Source organism: Crocodylus siamensis, chromosome 3 (assembly GCF_052110815.1).
Source record: "Crocodylus siamensis isolate JL-2025a chromosome 3, ASM5211081v1, whole genome shotgun sequence".
Lineage (NCBI taxonomy): Eukaryota > Metazoa > Chordata > Crocodylia > Crocodylidae > Crocodylus > Crocodylus siamensis.
Genome location: NC_143397.1, coordinates 101,951,334 through 101,964,521, shown reverse-complemented (window position 1 = coordinate 101,964,521; position 13,188 = coordinate 101,951,334). Strand labels below are relative to the sequence as shown.

Below are 13,188 nucleotides of genomic sequence, written 5' to 3'. Positions count from 1 at the left end.
CTGCTTTTTTGGCCTCTAATCAGCAAAGCACTTCAGTACATGCTTTATTTTAAGCACAGGCAGAAGTCCCATTGAAGACAGTAGGGTTTAAGTATGAGCTTTATGTAAAGAAATGGCTTGTCTACTAAATTGGTATATTAAGGGGATAGCTCAGAGTGACAGCTCCTTTGCAATTCAATCCTGTAGTGCATGAACTTGCCAGATTTACCAGAGTATGTACCCAAGACCAGGATCACAAATTTAAAAAAAGATGAGAATTTTTTTACATAAATGGCAGAAGTAAGGCTTGGCATTGGGAACAGGAGTAGTTTTGGGGTTTGTTTGTTTGTTTTTTTGAAATCAGAGAACCTACTTTTTCCTTACTTATCAGAATCTTTTCTGCAGTTTCTGATTCTCTACATTTTTCTGGAATAAAAGTCTGCTAATTCTTAAAACCCCAGATTTGGCAGGAACTGCTTCCCATCTTTCACTAGTCAAAACCATTTTATTATCGCAAGAAATTGATATGGCAAGAAATTGACAATGATTATTGTTTACCTTTTTAATTAGCGAAAGGCAAGAATTTTTGTGAGTGATATCTTTTATTGCACCAAAATCTTTTATTTTGGGATACACTTAGGCAAGCTTTTAGGTATCACAGTACTTTTCCTCAGCTTTTTAAAGTATTTTTCTAATAAATATTTTTAATACAAATGTGTAGTGGATCATGTGTTCCACTGAAGTCAGTGAACGAGAACACAATTTTTCTGTAAGAAAATGTTTTAGGATTGAATTTGGTTATCATAAATGCATCCTGGTTCACTGGCATGGACAGCATCTAATCACAATAAAACTCTACATGACCAGATTAGCAAATTGAGTTTTCTTAGATGTGCATTGGGATTAGATCATCACAATACGTTCTGCGTAGCCATAATCATGGAGAATTTAGGGCCCAATCTTTTGTCCTTGTCACTTCCTGTTAAGGGAGCTGAATTTGGTAGTAGGAAATACTGAAAGCCTTTCCCAGTCATGACCATTAATCCTAGTTCTGAATGCTTATCTATAACTTTTTTCCTGTGTCAGCTGATAAACCCTGCTCACAATGATGTCAGTGGGAAAATACTACTAGCTTCAATGAGACCAGAATCAGATCCTTTGTAACTCACAAGACTGAAATAAAGTGGTAATTGTGTCCATTTTTATTTTTATTTTCTTTTAATTCTTTGGATTCGGGCTGCTTTGCTTTAAGAAGAAAATTCCTTACCTGAAGTAATGTTATTGAAAGGTTCACCTGACACCCTTGAGGCCAATATTTTCTGTTTACTCACAGGAAATTATATGAGACAGGCAGTGGCAATATAAGACTTCCCACCTGGCCTTTGTATAGCTTAAAGGATCTATCATTAGGACTGGAAGGTGAAATTGATCTCCATTCTTATGAGGCTGTCCATCAGGGCAGCTAATTAATGCTGATGTTCCTGTTTGTTACCATATTTATCCAAATCCAAGACAACCCCCAATAATTGGATTCTATATGTGGAACATGTATGAATTTGTTATAGTTTTCCATATATATGATCTAATTATCAGAGGGTTTTCTTAAATTCATCCCCTCACACACACTCACTGCTCCAGTAGAGAAAGCAGTGGCAGGGTGACTCCCTTGGTGAAGCAGGTGGCTCCCTTGCCCTGCCCTCCCACCACTTTTCCCCTCTGCAGCCTGCCCCCCTCCAGTGCCTGCTCCCCATCTGCCTTCCGCAGTCTGTGGACCCCCTGCCTGCCTCTATAGGTCTCCACCCCCCACACCTGGTCCCTACACCCTCTGCTCCACCTCTATCTACTTCCTACAGCCTCTCCCCTTTCTCCCCCCTGCTTAATGTCTGGCAAGGCTCTGGCTCCTTTTCTTTCTGGGTATGGGGTACAGATATCACATAGCAGCATGTTGAGGCCAGAGATGCTACCCCAGCCTGCTTTATGGTCTGGCTGAGTCCAGAGTTTTCATTTCCTCCATGCCTGGGAAGGAATGAAGCCAGAGCTGCACCTGACAGTAAGTAGTAGGGGGAAGGGAATGAGGCAGAGGCTACAGAGGGTAGGCCATGGTGCAGAATTGGGGGTGGGTACAAGGTGGCTGCTGTGGTTCTGACTCTGGCCTTAATCGAGGCTCAGGGCTAATGTCGGAGCTGCAACAGCTACCTGCTCACCATCCCACCCCTGCAATCATACACTCATATCTACACTGAACAAAGAAAGAACCCTAATCTTGGATTTGAGTAAATATGGTACTTTTCTTACTATGGCATCAAAATATGCAAGATATTGTAGTACAAACCCAGAGGATGAGATCTCCAGGAATTTCAGTTGTGTTGGGCTTTGTGGATGCTTGTATATTAAAATCTGGGCTAAGACTATCACTCTAATGTCCCATAGACAAAACTTAACCAAGGGTAATGAGAAAAGGCCAAATCTTTCTCCCTGTGAGGATTCAAAGGCCGCTGACTCCAATAGCGGAAGAATTAAACTCCAAGGCTGGATACGGACATGTAGGCATGTGCAGTTTGTAATGCTGCAAACTTCTTTGCAGTACCACAAACCTCATGAACTGCACATTAATCAGTGCTCAGCACTGCTAATTTGCAGCACACGGTGAATTTACAGTGTCAGGGCAAAATTTGCTACCAGGATTTCCCAGTAGCAAAAAAAAAACAACAAACCTCTGGAAAAGAAAATGGTGCAAACCATGCCGAACTGGTGAGTACTGAGACAAATGCAGAGGTGGGGGAGCAGGCAGCTCAGGGTGCTGTGGAGCTCCCATGCTGGGGCACCCTGCACCCTGGCCAGCTACTCCATGATTGCCTGGGGTGCAGTGTGCTCAAGATGGAGGAACAGGCAGCCACAGTGGAGCCTCCGTGCTGAGACACACACAGATGGGGGAGCAGCCAACCAAAGGCTGCCTGCTCCCCCATCTCAAGGCACACTGCACTGCAGCCAGGTGGGGAGTGCCTGGCTGGGGCACAGGGTGCCTCAGCACAGCACGCAGAGATGAAGGAGCAGGGAGCCCTGGGCTGTCTGCTCCCCCATCTCCACGTGCCACTCCTGGTTGGCCGGGGCACAAGGTACCTCAGTGCAGGGGATAGCTAGCCCCCGCTGAGGCACCCTGTACTCTAGCCAGCCCCGCTTGCAGCACATGGAGCAGCTGACACTGTGTCCCACTGCAAAGCACACAGGCAGGGGCGTGTACTGGGGCACAAAGTAGCAGCACAATTGTAGTGCTATTATTTGTGCTGCTGTAAAGGCCTGCTTATGTGGACTCAGCCCAAGTTTGCTTTAAAGATTTTTTTTTTTTTTAGCATTGACCTCTGTTTACAAGAATCAGCACATTCTAGTGTATGCACCCTACTGTAAGGATTGAAGGGCTCAGCTTTTGGCCTTTCACTTCCAAATGCACCCAGTGCCTGCTATATTTCTAGACCAATTCACACATTGTTGTATGAATCTGTATGTAGGTTTTTCTATTATTATTCTAATTAGAGTGAATCAATTTCTTGAACATTCAGAATAGGTAAACAGTTCATATAACCCTCCACACTCATCTAAAATTCATTCAAAATATGTTGACCATTCAGGTCTGCAAAATTTGTCCAAGAGAGTTCAAGAAAACAAGCTGGTTTGTGCCATTTCTGGGACTTCCCTTTCTGATCCTGGATACAAAGAATGCAAGAGCAGCTTTTCGTACAAGATTCTGGCACTTCCATTTGCAATCACAGGCAGAAACTAGAGCTGGGGAGACAAAAAAAATGCTTATATAATCATTCCAGAGCCTCACAAACACTGGGCTTGAGTTCAGTTCGAGGAGATTAATTTATTAGAACCTATTCACCCATCCCAAATTATTACATGTGATGCTTATTTGTTTTCCAACTTAATCAAAAGCCTCATGATCAATAGTCAATATGTCACTGGTATGGGATTCAAAAAATCCAGGAGTGTCTGATTCTTGCTCAATCAATAGTTTGTCCTTTACCAGAGAGTCAATCCTACCATGCCTTATTGACAGGACAAGATTTGTATAGTCTGTGTACCTTGATCCATTTAATTAATCTATTCATGTGCTTGTGTAAAGGCATTCCTGAATACCAAAAGCAAGAGATAAGAAAAGAGTTGAAAGCATCCTTAATTGTAGTATTTTTCCTACCAACTCTCAATTTACACGATCTGCACTGGAAAATGCATTATAATTTCAAGTAACCATAAATTAGCATGTTGAAAGCTGATTGCTTATGAATAAGGGGCTTGGTTTCCCCTTTGTACTTTGACCTTATGTAGCTATTTACATCCCAACTTTATAGGCCAGATTCTAATCTCAGTGTAGATCTAAAAAACAATACAGTTGCTCCAAATTTGGTGCTACTGGGCACCTCTACATGTGAAATTAGCACAATGCAATAACTCCGGCGCAGTTCACTCAAGAGTTTATTGCCCCCAAGGGTAGCATTTACACATGCATCTAAAACCTCAGCATGTTGACCTGAGGTGGCACAGCCCCAACTGAGAGATCTGGAGGTCAGCCTGCCAGCCTGAAGTGGCCCCTCTCTCAGCTTAACATACTGCAGAGGGGCTGGCTGGGGCATGTGAGTGCTACAGTACAGGCAGCTCTGCACTGTAGCACCCTCATGCCCCAGCCAGTCCTAATCAGCATCTCCACATGCACTGCGGTGGAGTAAATAACTCCACCATATGATAGTACTTGTGTTGGGCAGTACTAACCTAAGGCAAAGTGAATTAGTTTACTCCAGCTTAATAGCTCCACATGTGTAGATGGAAATGCTTTACTGTGGAGATAATTAGGCAACTGCAGTAAGTATTTCATATAGATGCCCCCACTGAGACCTAAGCTTGGAAGCTGATGAGTGCAAAGTGGACATGAATTGATACCAAATCAGAATGGCAAAATTTTATACCTGACTGTGCAGAGATAGTAGCCTGTTCCCACCCCCACTATAACTAGGCAAAAGGCAAGCCAGTGGGAAATAACCCTGAAATAATACATTTTAAAGCATATTGTTGGTTAGCAAGAGCTAAATTTAGAATTGTAATTTACACCTCTTCTCAGTGAATGTGAATCAGCATGAGTATAAGTCAGTATGATTTACAGCAAAGAACAGAAGGAGATAGTTAGCTCTGTTAGTCTAAAGGCAAACAGAAGGTAGATTACAGACCAACTAAATTTGTGATGCATAAGATAAGCTTTTGTAAGAAGTAGCTTACTTTATCAGATGCTGTGAAAGGACTGCAGGAAGCAATGCTTTAAGCAGAAAGCAGTGATTAGAATCCAAAGGGTAAAGAAGGGAAGGGGAAAAAGAAAGGTACACTGTTGAGAGAGGCAAGGTGAGCAGAAGAGAGAAAAACAAAGAAGTCAACCCATTAAAGGACGTATGGGTTGTTAAACTAATCCAGGTAAAGGGATAAGAATCCGTAACCTTGGTTTAGATCACAGTTAACACATTCTAGTCTCTGGATGCTATCTTGTGCCACAATTTCCTGTTCAAGTTGGTTTTTAAAGTTTCATTGTCTGAGAAGAGATACTCTGAGGTCAGCAATGGGAAGTCCAGGGAGGTTAAAGTGTTCTGCCACAGGCTTGTTATGTTTCTCTTCTGAAGTGATGCCAGTTCAGTTTTCATTCATTTTTACACATGGGGACTATGTCTCTCCAACAGACAGCAGAGGAGCACTGTAAGCCAGGGATGGCATATATGACATTAGTAGAGGTACAGTTAAATTACCCTCAAAAGTTATAACCAGTGTTATTTGGTCCAATGATGATGTTGCCAGTACTGATGAGAGGGCACAGCTGGCATCTGGATCTGGAACAAGGTCTTGGTGAGAATAGGATTTAGGTAGTCTGTTGGTGGAAAAAATGCTATTTGAGGCTGGGGGGGGGCATCTGTAAACCAGGACAGATTAGTCTCCCATGGCTACTTTGAAGTGACTGTCATTTTCCAGAAGGGCTTGAAGATTATCAATGATGTGTCTGAGCTGTTCAAGATGGGGTAATAGGTGACAGCCAGAGGGACTCTGTTGTCCTTATCTCAGGAATGGAAATGTAACAGCTTGGAGTGGGGTCTGAATCTGGCTCTGCTGATCTGAGTGGCTACAGTTTTAGGACTGTACTGTAATTATAAGACTCCCTGCTCCAGATCCTTAAGGTGTGTACCCTAGTCAGTGTGATCATAGCATATATGGTTGTAGAGCTTGGCTGCAGACAATGGATTTAGTGGTGTGCTTAGATGAGAGCTGCTGGCATGGAAGTTGTTCCATTTGTTTTCAATACAATGTGGCGGTGATATCACCTTTGAAAACTTTACCCCTCCTTTTTCTCCTGACTTCCAACCCTTTGTATTCTCATCACTGCTTTCTGTTTAAAAGCTTTCAGTCCTATAGACCCTTCACATCTGATTAAATAAGTCCACTGCTCATGAAAGCTTATGCTACACCAATCTCATTTATTCAGTCTAAATCAGTCTTTCCTTACAGCAAAGAGGTGAGGAGCATGATAAATCCATTATAGAGTCCATATGGCAGACAAGTTCTTAGGGTAAATCCAATATCTTTTATTAAACTAACTCAAATAGCTGGAAAAATTCTTCTTCGCAAGCTTTTGAGTACAAATACCCTTTGTCAGGCTGAGGAAGCATCTGCAGTTGGTCCGTGCTCTTCCTGGATGGAATGGTAAAGAAGCCAGAGGCCAGTATGTATGTGAGGAAGCCAAGCAGTGAAAATGTAAATTGAGGTAGTCAATGGGTGAGAGACAGGTGAGGGGGAGGGGAATGGATATAGCTAGTAAATGGCAGAGAGGTTACCTAGGGAGTCAGATGTTAGACAGGTTATAGTGCACTACAAATCCAATGTCTATATTTAGTCCATGATCTTTTGTATCCAGTAGATTAATGAAGTGAAGTTCTTAGGCTCATCTATGAAAGGTGTTTTGTAAATTCCCTTTGATTAGAAGAGAGATTAGAGAGAGAGTGGTTTGCTTGTGAGAAATGTGCCCCGCAGGTAATTGGGTATTCTTGCCTTTGATGGATTTTTGGTGTGCGCTCATTCGGGTGTGCAGCTGTTGTTTGGTTTCTCCTACATATTGTCCAATAGGGCATTTGGTGCACTGGATGTGATAGATTACATTTCTAGAGGTGCAGGTGTAAAATCCAGGAATGCTGGTGGTTCTGTTGTAGGGTGTAGTTATTGTGGGCATGGTAAATATGCGTTAGCAAGTTTTACATTTCTTGTCAGGGCCTGGTCTGGATCCATTAGGTGTGTTTTAGGCCATAAGAAGTTTGCTTCTGATGATGAAGTTGGCATGGTTATGACTCCATTACACTGGTTGATCCTAACTTTTAACCTGGTCATGAATCGGATCCTTGTGTGGTGTAAAGGACTATAGCTCCATTAACTTCAGCATAGCTACACTGAGTTATACCAAGTCCTGGACTAAAGTTATTGGAGCTATTCACAGCAGATCTGTCCTGTGTCTGTGTTTCCTTCAGTTTCAAATATACTGGCCTGATCATAACTCTCAGCATCTGTCTTTCTTTTCTGCATAAAACATTCCAATCGTATTAAATAACATGGGACTTGCAGTTGGGTCTTTTATGACCTTGTTTTCTTACATCAAAAGAAAGCCCCCAAATCCTAGAGTGACCCTTTAAGTTCCCTAATTAGGATGTTCAGAACTGAATGGGGAGTCAGAATTTAATCCGCTGTGATAATTGTGTGCATATATGGTTTATGTATCCTGTGAGCCAAAAATATGGAAGTGATAAAGTAACCAAAAGATGTCGTCATTTCTTAAGTCGTGAGTTAGCTTTTCTAATCAATGTGCTTCATCTCTTCTAAATACAGAATCCCCTTCATCTACAACTGAGTTTAGAAAATTCATTGAGTTCTGATGCGGACGTCACTTTCTCAATCCTTGAAATGAACAACTGGTACAATTTCAGTTTGATGTTATGCCAGGAGGAATGGAACATCACAGATTTTCTCTTCCTCACACAACAGAGCTCCAAGTTCCACCTAGGAACCATTATAAACATCACAGCAAACCTCACATCAACTAGTGACCTTTTGAACTACTTACAATTTCATCTGGAGAACATTAAAGACACAACATCAACTATGGTTATGTTTGGCTGCGACATGGAAAGAACAAGGAAGATTTTTGAAATAACCACTCGGTTTGGCGTGATGCCTCCAGAATTTCACTGGATTCTTGGGAATTCACAGAATGTGGAAGAACTGAGGACAGAAGGTTTACCATTAGGTCTCATAGCTCATGGCAAAACAACACAGTCAGTTTTTGAGCACTATGTACAGGATGCAATGGAACTAATAGCAAGAGCTGTAGGAACAGCTACTTTGATCAAACCAGAATTAGCACTTATTCCAAGTACGACAAACTGCATGGACACAGCAGAGAAAAACATCACTTCAGGGCAGTATTTAGCAAAGTAAGTTTTAATTTTCATTATTACTTTCTTTTAACCACCATTTTATGATATAAATTATTTTTTCATTTCCAACTAAATGGGTCAGCCCAGCACTATTCCACCCCCTGTTTACAATCCTCTCCTTTATATATAAACTGTCATATATTTAGATTTCATAGATAATTGGACTGGGAGGGACCCCAGAGGATCATCGAGTCCAGCCCCCTGCCCCAGGGGCAGGAAGTCAGCAGGGATCATAGGATCCCAGCAAGATAAGCATCCGAATGTGTTTTGAAGGTGTGCAAATGCAAAGTGGGTGCTTGAACCGCCTCTGGCAGCAGTCTATTCCAAACCTTGGGGGCTCGGACAGTAAAGAAATTCTTCCTTATGTCCATCCTGAATCAGTCGCAGCGGAGTTTGTGACCATTCGATCTTGTCATCCCATGGGGCGCTCTGGTGAACAGATGTTCCCCCAGATCCTGATGAGCACCCCAATAAACTTATAGGTGGCCATCATATCACTCCTGAGCCTGCGCTTTTCCAGGCTGAAGAGTCCTGTGGCTCTCAGCCTCTCATTGTAAGGTCTGTTTTCCTGACCTCTGATCATGTGTGTGGCTGACATGCACATGCATGTATGTGTGTGTGCATGTGTATATATACACACATTTCTATACATTTCATATTGCCACAGTTACTTGAACCAGATTATTATATGCTTGCAATGAATAGCAAATTGCACCACAAATAGTCCCTCCTAGTGGAAAGCATGGTACCCCTCAGTAGCTACATGAGACATTTACTATGCGGTAGCTCAGTAACGCTGAAATAGTGTGCCCAGTAAAACCCGTGCTAACACACTGCTAGTATCAGGCTACTGCACGGTTAGCATCTTTAAAAACCCATGCACTGGTGCTACTACACAGAAGTGCCAGTTACTGCACACTGATTTAGTACTTTGTTAGTAACTATGGTGCATCAGTGAACATGTAGATGTTCTCAGTGAGAGTACAGACAACACAACCCAGCTGATGAAACAAATCCCAACAGGCATGCAAGTTTACACTCCTAGGAGGGAGAAGTAGTCAGGGCCAGCCTCAAGTTTTAAAGGGCTCTGGGCTGGCAGGGAACACAAGGGGGCTCAGAACCTACCAGAATGCACGTGGAAGGGTCTTTCCTTTGCTGGCCCCAGCACTGGTGTTGACAGAAAAAGACACTGCTTTTTGGCTGCTGAGACGCAGCTGCAGAAGGCTAGAAGTGGATTTGAGTGCTCATGAAGCCACAAAGAACTCCCGGAAGCGCATTTCCCTGCCCCACACAATCTGCTGTCTTGCAGGCACTCTTTGTAAGATGCTGCACACCAAGCTGTTTTGTGCTACAATTCGACCAGAAAGCACATTCTGAACACTTACATCTGTGAGTGACCGTATGCCTGGAAGGGGAAGGGAAGGGAAGGTGTAGCCCAATTTAACTACGAAAAGGATGCTGCCTGTACTCCAGCCTGTGTAAGATTGACTCTGGATTTCTCTACTTACAGCTCCCCTTTATTGCATAAACCCTCTTGTATATACAGCAAATGTATATACAAGCAAATTGATGGTGCGAGTGCAGTGTGAGCATGAATACCCATGCTAGCTCCAATTTAGCTAGCATGCATGACAAGAGCACAGAAGATGTGGCAGCATGGATTTTAGCATGGGCTAGTAACCAGAATGCAAACTATCCAGGAACACTGTGTACATACTTTTTTTGCTAGCCCATGTTATAAACCCTGGTACTCTCACCTATTATTAGCTGGATTACACTAGCACATGTATAGTAACATTTGTTACACTCATACTTTTGTTTTGCTATGTGGACACACCCATAGATTTACAGATATGTATGCATCAGGAGTATCTTGTCACTGTTACAGAGGTTCTTTTGAACTACTTCTTCCCAAGATATCCACGCAGCAGATTTTTAGTTAGGATTCAAATTCAAATATATAGCACTTTTGGTATTTCTGTTCACATCTACTTTGGGGGCTTATTTGAGCTTTTTCTTCTCAGTGATGAGATGAACCTCTCATCCATTTTAAACAAATACATATCCTTAGTTAAACCTCATCCTAAATTTAAGTCTCACAAGAAAGCTGAAACAACTAAGCAGAAGTAAATAATGGGAATGGAATTTGGGCTACCAAACCTGCACTATTGAAATCCATTGAGTTATGAACTTAATTTCTTGCACTCTCTAGATCCTTGAAAATATATACTACAGCAGTAGTGCTTTTCAAATTACCAGACTGCTGACTGCACAAACTGGACATGTTGAGAGTCTAGCTGATGAAGGAAGGACGGGAGGGAGCTTGTAGCAAATGCTCTTTTACATATTACTGCATGCCTATTTATTTCTTTTCATTTTGTTTTGAATGATAGCTAGTCTCATGATTTGCAGCCAGTATTTTTCTTACCATATTTACTCAAAGGCAACATGAGTTTTTTCCCCCCTAATTGGCATGGGGGAAAAAAGCCCCTCATCTCATAATTGCATACAAGGAAATCTCACTAAATACATTGTCTATCACTGAACTGCTGCCAAAAGCAGCATGTGCTCAGTAATGGAAACCAACTGTGAAGTTGATTAAATGCAGCCAGCACTGAGCATGACTGTAAAACACATGGCCCACGTTGGGCAAACATGCTGATAGGAAACTTTTTTCATTATTATTTTTGTTCATAAAACCCCACTTAAATGCTCATTAATCTGGACTTCACTCTCCGCTTCTCTATATAATAACCTTACCCAACCTTACCCAACATATGCCATACCCAATAACCATACCCACATTTCTCTGGGAATCCCATTTGTACTAGCACTTTTCATAAGCAATCATGATCCACTCTGTCAGTTTTGTTTTGTTTTTAATCTAGGTTTGTTATAACTATTGTTTTCCTGTCTCAAATGTGGGGCAGTATATTTCTGATCGCTTTGAAAGCTTTGGAGATCCTTCTACCTGGTGCTGCACATACCTGGTCTTTTTTGTATTTTCTTCTTGAGGTTTTTCCTCATCCTCAAAACCAGCATCTTGGCTATTCAATTACAATCCATATTAAGAAGTGTAATACATCTCCAGTTTTTCAGGAGTTCCTTCTCCCCTTTCTTGAACAGTAAGATCACAACTCCTCTTGTAAAATCTCTCCCTGCCTCTCCTGTTAACGCTATTTCCTCAAAAAAATTCCACTATATGTCTCTTAGCCCATACCCAGAACTTCCCATAACATTCTATATGTAGTCGATCTTCTCCTGGTTATTTCTCGTTTAAAGGTTTTTAAGCACTCCTCTACTTCCTTTAAGTTTATCTTTTCTTCCATTTCCTTGCTCCCTCTTCCTCCACTTTTTCTCCAGTCTCTTCCAGCAAGTCCTTCATCTTCGTACTATTTCCTTCTTCTGATTAAGCTCTTTGGAAAACCTTGTTGCCTCCAACACCACCCCATGCTTTTCCACCTGGGTATTCTTTTCTTCCCACACTACTTTTAGCTCTCCTTTGACTGTCTTCACTCTAGATGAAAAGTATCAGGACCTTCATTTTCTTCCACCCAGGGTGCTTGTACTAAAAATATGTTCACTCGTCTTTCTTTTAAACCAGCTTCCTATCTCTTGCTGTGTTTCTTCTAGTTCTTTTCCTACCTGTCTTCCTTCTGCAGCTTCCTTTAGCAGCTCCTGCACCTTTATTTGCATCTTTTTCAGCCCTTTTGTTCTTATAGTATCATTCTCTGCAGTCAACCACCAATGATGTCTTCCTCCTGCCTTCGTTTCACCTCTGAATTCTTGAATTGTATTGCCACTCCAGCTACTTTGTTTTCATTTCATTTCTGCCTGACCACCAGGATGGTCCACATCTCCAACTCTTCTCAAAATGCTCATAATCCCTCTTCCCCAGTATACCACAATTTTGAAGTCAGATTGTTTGCCTTTGCTTGTTTTAACATCGGTTTGATCTGTTCCCATCTTTTCATTGTGAATACAATCCTGACATTAATAGTAGCTATATAAGTGCACCTGACCCTTTAAGGTTCATCAGTGCTGCTGCTTGCTGTGTTTGACTTCCCCACCCCCCACACTCCACCCCCACTTGGATGCCTGTAGCTTCTGCAAGATGTAGAATTGCCTTTGTATTCAGAAAACTTTTCATTTTTTTTGCCTCTGTGCTATTTCTTGCCTCCCAATCTTGATTCTGGGCTGAGGCCCAGGGACACTAATGGTGGGAAACTGCTCTCCAGTTCAGATTATGACTCATTTCCCTCACTACCAGGTTTCTTTTTCCTGATTCTATACAAATGCACACAATGCAGCATTGGGCACATCAGCTCACATCTAACGTACTGAATTTCTGGCACATGGGAGTAGACAAATGTATGTGTATGAATGCCCTTAGGTCCTGATCCTGCATTGTGACAAACTGACAAACTGCTGTGCTTGGACAAAACCCCAGAAAGGTCTGTGAGATTCTACAGAGGTGCAACAACATGCCCATATGGATCACTTTAATGGATTACGGCTTTAATCTTAATCTATACCTGCCCCAACAATTCATTGTTGCCACTACTAGCAATATTCCAGTTTACCTAATGCATTTCCACGTATGCCCGAAGTTTACCATGAGTTCCAGCCCACAAGTGCATTTTTCTTCACTCCTCCCCATCTTCCACCCTCACTTCTCTTTCTTACTTAATGGTTCTTAATC

General features: G+C 42.1%; 1 protein-coding gene across 2 annotated transcripts in view; it reads left to right on the top strand.

Annotated features, from left to right (window-relative positions):
* The window catches only part of GRIN3A (glutamate ionotropic receptor NMDA type subunit 3A), a 133,687-nt gene that overhangs the window by 41,489 nt on the left and 79,010 nt on the right, over positions 1 to 13,188 (top strand). For both annotated transcript variants that reach the window (XM_090038897.1, XM_090038898.1), the window contains exon 2: positions 7,879 to 8,483. In XM_090038897.1, the coding sequence (XP_089895023.1) occupies positions 7,879 to 8,483 (605 nt within the window). The remainder of the gene's footprint in view (positions 1 to 7,878; positions 8,484 to 13,188) is intronic.